We start from the raw sequence: 7,505 nt of genomic DNA, 5'->3' as shown, positions 1-7,505 counted from the left end.
CTCATAATGTATATTTCCATTAGAAAACATGCAATTTGTGGAAATCATTTTTTTTAATACTGAGTAGAAAAAGAAGTGTTTAATTTCAGAAGCAATCTATTGTAGACTTGTAGTAATTCTCTAATAATTGTTTCTTGTTTTCTGAAAAACTAATTAAACTAAATAGTTTTCCTCATAAATATCTTCCCAAGTAAATAAAGATCTTCTTAAAGGGCAATATTGTCTCCAAAATTTCTATAAAAACACATTCACCCTTCTCCATCCCTTACACTCACCTTCCCAATCACACACAAAACACACACACAGAGAAAGGATGATAAGTGCAGATGATTTCTACAAGGTTATGTGTGCGATGGTTCCTCTCTACTTTGCAATGCTGATAGCATATGCTTCAGTGAAATGGTGGAAGATATTCACGCCGGAGCAGTGCTCCGGCATCAACCGTTTCGTGGCGGTTTTCGCGGTCCCGGTGCTGTCCTTCCACTTCATAGCTCAGAACAATCCATATCAAATGGACACCAAGTTCATATTGGCTGATACACTCTCAAAGGTCCTAGTGCTTGTTTTGCTTTCAATCTGGGCTATCTTTAAAGGAGGTTTGGATTGGTTGATCACACTCTTCTCAGTATCTACTTTGCCAAACACACTAGTCATGGGCATTCCTCTGCTTAAGGCCATGTATGGAGACTTCACTCAGAGTCTCATGGTGCAACTAGTTGTTCTACAATGCATTATCTGGTATTTTATTAATTGCACTATGTTTTTGTATATATTCATTTACATTCTTCAATTTTCTCTCACATTTGTATTAGCTTGATCATCTTTCATGCTGCCTGCCTCTCTCTCTCTCTCTCACACACACACACACTCACAAATTCACTTACTAGCTAAGCTAAACCTTTTGTTAAAGCAAGTTGAAAAGTCAAAAAAGGTAAAACAAGCATTAAATTTTTTCCCATAAAGTTGATTCAAATCTAGTGAAAAGCTATGGAACATAGAAACAAGCACAAAACCAACATTAAGAACAACATTTGATCTATATATATATATATATACACACACACACACTTGAACAAATATAAAATATTAAAATAAACATATATCGATTTAAATAAACATGAACATATATATAGTCTACAGAATTTTGAGGATGGACCTTGGCATAACCATAGGTTGGTCCATTGTGATCTGGATATCACAATTGGAAACCGAAAACAGTCTTCATGCATAAGTAAGACAACGTGACTCTATCAAGCTCACCAATAGGAGCCTTGAGCTAGGGTTTTTTTAGTATAGAAACTCTGCATAGATTTGTTTATCATTATATTGTATGGTTTTAATTTGTTTCATTTTGTTGAACATGAAAATTAACATGAACATGGTCTACATATATTTGTTATATTATTATATTGTATGGTTTCTATTTTGTATGATGATATACTATATGAGTAATATTAATATACGTTCATGTGTATACTAAACGTGCATGCAGGTACACATTATTGCTATTCCTCTTTGAATATAGAGCTGCCACCATATTAATCAAAAACCAGTTCCCTGGTACTACTGCAGCCTCCATAACCAAAATTGAGATCGACGGTGACGTCATATCTCTCGACGGCCGGGACCCGCTATGCACCGAATCGGAAATCGACGGCACCGGGCGTATCCGAGTCCGAATCAGACGGTCCACATCCTCCGCCCCGGACTCGGCATTGTCCTCATCCATTGGAATCACTCCTAGGGCATCCAATCTCTCCGGTGCCGAGATTTTCTCCGTCAACACGCCCGCACCAACTCATGACATCACTTTTGGTGACTTGGCATTTGGGTACCGGTCGAGTCCCCGGCTATCGGGGTACGCGTCCTCAGACGCTTACTCGCTTCAGCCGACGCCACGCGCCTCGAATTTCAACGAATTGGACATGACGTCGGTGACGACGGTGAATACGCCGATGTGGGTCAGGTCTCCGGCAGGTGGGAAGGTTTACCGGCAGCCGTCGCCGGCGTTTTCCGGGATGAGAATGGTCTGGGAGTCACCTGGGAAGTGTCAGGTTGGAGGAGACAGACAAGGGTGCAAGGATGTTGTCGGAGGTACGTATTGTCACCTTTGATTCTCTGACATTGTCTCTCTTTCTTTCCGGTACGTTTGTCTTCTGATTAACAAAAATATAGTAGTAAACGTGACACAAATAATAAAATGATATTGTAATTTTATTAATTTTAATATATATATATATTCAAAATTTAAAATGAACGCAATAATCGTCCTACATCAATGGTGTGCACAAACCTGTATTATTCATTTATTATTATTATTTTTCAATAAAAGAGGTCATGTGTGTATAAATATATATATATATATATATATAAAAGAAAAACGTTAGGAACTCGAGTCTCATAATCATAATTAAGTATTTATGTATGTGTGTAAATATTTATTAATTTATAATGAAAAAGATAAATATAGTGTACGTATATTATATAGATACATAATAAGCATATGAATGTGTATTGTTAAGTACTGTAGTGATGTCACATATACTTTGGCAACACATGGAAACCTGTTCGATTCACCCAAATGCAGCTTTTTCAGGTTTGCATGCCTTTTTCTTGAAGAACCATAAAATGTTGTCTCATCCTGACACAATCACTGCATATGACCACGCCAGATCTAACCCCATCTATTAACTGAATTAACTAACCATAATCAGATTAGCACAACTAATAATATTTTTCAATTGACAATGGTGTTGGGACAATTAATCAATAAACTAATATAAAATTAGATATCCTCACAAGCCATGACATTAAATACCATATAAATCTTAGAGGTACAATCTAAATATAACACTCTCTCCCTAAGTCACATATAGTGAGAATGAGAGTAAGAGCGTAAGAGCAACAGAATTAAGTTATAAGCAATGAGAATTTGGTCGAAAACGCGCCAGAGCGTGAGAGCTAAAATGTGTTTGGAGGGTGAGAGCCACTATTAAGATGGATTGTGTGACTTAACTCCTTCCCAAGTCACAAAGAGTGTCCATTTTTGAGAACCGAACATTTTAAGAGTATAATATTTAATTTATTATTATTATTACGGTAGTGAAAATAAAATTTTAAATATACCATTCTATTTTATGAGATGGAGGGAATAGTAACTTAATATATGTAATATGTTCCTTTATTCATGCTTATTAGAGAGAGTGCATCTCCACATGCGAAAAGTTATTTCTTTGTTCTGAACCATTTTATTCTCACGTACCCTCCAAAAAATGAAAAAAAAGAAAGAAAAAGTGAAAATACATGGAACATTATTGTAACATTTAATCATTAGACCTTCAATATTGTCTTGGACAGGTCTCCAGCATATATATTCTTGCCTTGGATCCCCTATATTTATTTATTATTTTATTATTAAAAATCAAGATCCTATAGAGAATAATAGTTTGTCCCCTTTGATTTCAAGTTTCCATCATAGCAAAAAGAAAAAAAGAAAAGGGAAGAAGTGGTCAAGGTACTAGTAATCTTAAATTAACCCAACACAATTAGTGGGCCAGCCCTTTAATTGATAATTTGATAGGTACCATGATTACTTGCAAAGCACGTGCGTTGAAATAGGCTGATAATTTGTTTCCATACATGAAAGACAATATGATAATGTCACTTTTTTTTTATGGTTGGCAATATGTTATATCATGTTTTATATTGATGTTAAATTTTAGAGTAATCCAATGTCTTAAATCAAATGATCAAAGTTGGTTCAACTCTTGTCACCTTTCACCCATATTTGCACGCACAAACATATTCTCAATCCTTAAAATAGTTATATTTTAGGGTATAGTTCTGGTTGGAAAAAATGAGTGTGTATATTATTATTTGTCAAATATATATATATATATATATATATAGATAGCATTTTTAAAGATTGTTGATTCTTCTACTGAATGATTGATTCTTAGTAGAAAAGATTGCCAACCCACCCTGGATTAGAAGATAAAGTTAATATAAGGACTTTAATATGTACGAAATCAAAAATTATATTTTATGTAAGTTCAAAAAATAAATAAATAAATAATGAAGAAGAAGAATTTCTAAGCAATTTCATATATATATATATATATATATATATATATATATATATATATAGTTTTGGGGGTAAATATATAAGAAGAATACTCATAATATTACAAAGGCTCAAACTTGGATGAAGAGATTATACAATTTAGACTAATGCTCATTGGTCGAGAACTTGAAGCCTCAACTTTCTATCTTGAAAGACAAGAAAGTATCACGAAATTACTGTCCTAGCTCGGTCTTGTTTTGGTTGTTCATTAATTTTCCGTAATAAATTGTATATTATGTTGTGTACCTGTTATTTAAGAAATAATAGTTGTTTTGAAAAGCAGAGCAATATTGATTATTAATGGATTGTGATTTTTAAACCCCTCTCCAGAGAAAGATCTTAGTTTCAGAGACAACTCAAAATTTCCAATGGGAGAAGAAACAGATGCAAAAGGTGCAGAGATAAATCAAGAAATGCCGAATGCGATTGTCATGCTAAAGCTCATACTTGTTATGGTTGGAAGGAAGCTTTCTCGCAATCCAAACACTTACTCAAGTGTTTTAGGCCTTCTCTGGTCTCTAATCTCATTCAAGTGAGTTGATTATGAAATTTCCAAACACACACACACACTTAATCTCGATTTATGAAGATTGCATGAAATTACTGACAAATTTTTCATGGATTGAGCAGATGGAATGTGGGAGTTCCTAGTGTGGTGAAATATTCGATAAAAATAATTTCAGATGCAGGTCTTGGGATGGCCATGTTCAGTTTAGGTATAAATTTAAATATTGTTCAACTGATGATTGTGACACACTAATCAACATTAATTAGTATCATGTTAGTAAACTCTTATGAATAAATTGAATTTGATTTTGAGATTGTTGAAAATATTGCAGGGTTGTTCATGGCACTCCAGCCCAGGATAATTGCTTGTGGCACAAAAATGGCAACGATTGGAATGGTGATACGGTTTCTGGGTGGGCCTGTATTAATGTCAGCTGCATCCATTGCTGTTGGACTAAGAGGAAAGCTACTACACACTGCCATAGTACAGGTATACATATATATATGTATATATATCACCACATATATACAAACACAAGATGTATCTACCTATGTGTGTGTATTGCGCGTGTATGCATGATTTGTTGGTATGGAATCTCAGGCAGCTCTTCCCCAAGGGATTGTACCATTTGTCTTTGCCAGAGAGTATGGGCTGCATCCTGACATACTAAGTACTGGGTAAGTTTCAAACCTCATCATATATATATATATATATATATATGATCGAAAGAAATGCTACATTGTACTAATTATCCATCCCAATTCATCATTCAATCATTCATTAGACACATCCCTCCTCTCCTTTTGCAGGGTAATCTTCGGCATGCTAGTTTCCTTACCTGTAACTCTCCTCTACTACATATTGCTTGGCCTGTGAAGAAAATTAGGGCTACAATATGTCCCCGAATTATCGTCCACGCCGGCCATCCTTGGGTCCACTGTGTTTGAAGTAGCCAACATCTAAAATGTCATTAGCAAGATCAATGGTGCTTGCGCTTTCTAATCATGTAAAATTCTCCGAACAAGATTGACTATTGACTTAATATCAACCGGATTTCAAAAGCCGGAAAATTAGGGTTAACATAGAGTGTGACAGAAGAATGTAAACAAGGTGAAGGTTCACTGTCCTAGCTAGTGGTACATGGAGTAGTGGTAGCCGAAAGGAAATGGATTATCATGACTTATTATGATTAAGGTAGGGGACTTGTTCTTCTCTTATGGGGTGGACAGAGTTGTTGCAACAAAGTATTTTTGACCCAAGAAAAAGGGCAAAAAAGGTAAAATCATTTCGATGCTACTTTTATGTTTGTGTGATTTTATTGTTATTCCTTTGATTTTCTGAATCAATCATGACACACTAGTACATGCTTTCTGCTTTTCAAATATATATATATATATATATATATATATATATATGAAACAGAGATTGTATTGCCTTAGAATTGAAGCCTTGTGAACAAGATAGAGAATACTATATTGATTGCTTCTTTATGTTGCCCATGTACTAAAAGGAAGCATCAAATAGAAATGCAATCATTTTGTTGCGTCTCAGTCAGTCAAAAAGTCCATAACCCAAAAAGAATTTGTCATCCAAAGTATTAAAGTAAAAATGATAGGGAATAATAATGCTTCATCCATTATACAGTAATTTTTTCATCCAAGTACTGAAGTAAAAACAGAGTATGGTATCCTCTGCTCAATATGAACTCTATTAATTATATATATAAATATATATTTATTGGTAAGTTATTTTGGTTATTGTTTGCAAAATATTTAGTTGAGTTCAATGTGGAATAGTAGAGCTTGTGGAATTATTTGATTCAATAGATTTTCATCATTTATTTGTATAGAATTTTGACAATAAGAATGTCCCAAATTTTGGTTTCTTAACCTTTTTCCTTTAAATGATTGATAGATAGTTAATGAAAGCCATACATGATTTTGGAATTTTTGGACTCACATTATTTTATTTATTTATTTATTATTTTTTTTTTTAAGAAAAGAGATCATCTACAAGGTACCTCATGGTGTAATATATTAATTGTTCTTAATTTCTTTGGTTAGTTCACGAATTCGACACTCTATCAATCGTCTTAATTCCAAAGGTAAAAGACGTTTCATTGGTAAGCAAACTGCTTTTTCTAGCTTTTAATGCAAATTGCCCATCTATATGCAGGTGTTCTTAACTAATATTTTTAGTTTCCTCTAATATTTCAGGTAAACACGGCTGGCAAGTTATTTGAAACTTTTTAACAAAAATATATAACATATTATTATAGGGTTATACTCAACATTTTCCAAATTTATTCAAAACAAAGTATCCCTTTATATCATTTGTCAGGGTGGTAAGGGTATGATATGTCATGCAATAGTTATTTATGTAAAAATGAAAAATGGATGATAGAACATACATGAAATCTTTTGTTTGTTCTTCAGGTTGGTCAAAAAAGAAAAGAAAATAAGAAAATAATAATAAAAACTATAAGATATGCTTGTTTGTTTCATGGGACGGGGAAAAATAAGAGACCAAACAAGAAAGAAACTCACAATATGCTTGTTTAATTGTCACAAAGAATTTCTATTGAGATAAAAGTTGGGGAAACAATTCTATTATTATTATTATTTTTTTGATTTTTAACAATTTAATACAATACCAATGTATATAAATTTACATTTACAACTTAATAAACAATTCCCACCAATAAGTTACTTTTATCAGCAACCTAGTAGCACAAATTAATTGAGTTAACTGGTTTTCTGATACTTGTGTGTTTCCAGATTCTACCAAATATAGTTTCATAAAATTCAAATTATGAATATTAAGTTATGATTTTGGAGAGGCAAAAACGTATAAATCAAAATTACATGAGTCTTT

At 33.3% G+C, this 7,505-nt stretch overlaps 1 protein-coding gene across 1 annotated transcript; it reads left to right on the top strand.

Moving 5' to 3' along the window:
• Positions 1–270: 270 nt before the first annotated feature.
• On the top strand, positions 271–7,387 carry LOC132274399 (auxin efflux carrier component 6). Its single transcript, XM_059775676.1, has 7 exons — positions 271–738; positions 1,493–2,094; positions 4,454–4,655; positions 4,754–4,839; positions 4,963–5,120; positions 5,232–5,308; positions 5,441–7,387. Exons 1-7 carry the CDS (start codon positions 314–316, stop codon positions 5,505–5,507), a joined length of 1,617 nt encoding a protein of 538 aa, XP_059631659.1. The 5' UTR covers positions 271–313; the 3' UTR covers positions 5,508–7,387.
• The last annotated feature ends 118 nt before the right edge of the window (positions 7,388–7,505 follow it).

The sequence above is a fragment of the Cornus florida genome, unplaced genomic scaffold (assembly GCF_030987335.1).
Source record: "Cornus florida cultivar Cherokee Brave unplaced genomic scaffold, ASM3098733v1 CherokeeBrave_3.0.0_Hap2_Chr09, whole genome shotgun sequence".
Classification (NCBI taxonomy): domain Eukaryota; kingdom Viridiplantae; phylum Streptophyta; class Magnoliopsida; order Cornales; family Cornaceae; genus Cornus; species Cornus florida.
Note: the sequence above shows the minus strand (reverse complement) of the source record. Positions and strands in the feature narration are given on the sequence as shown.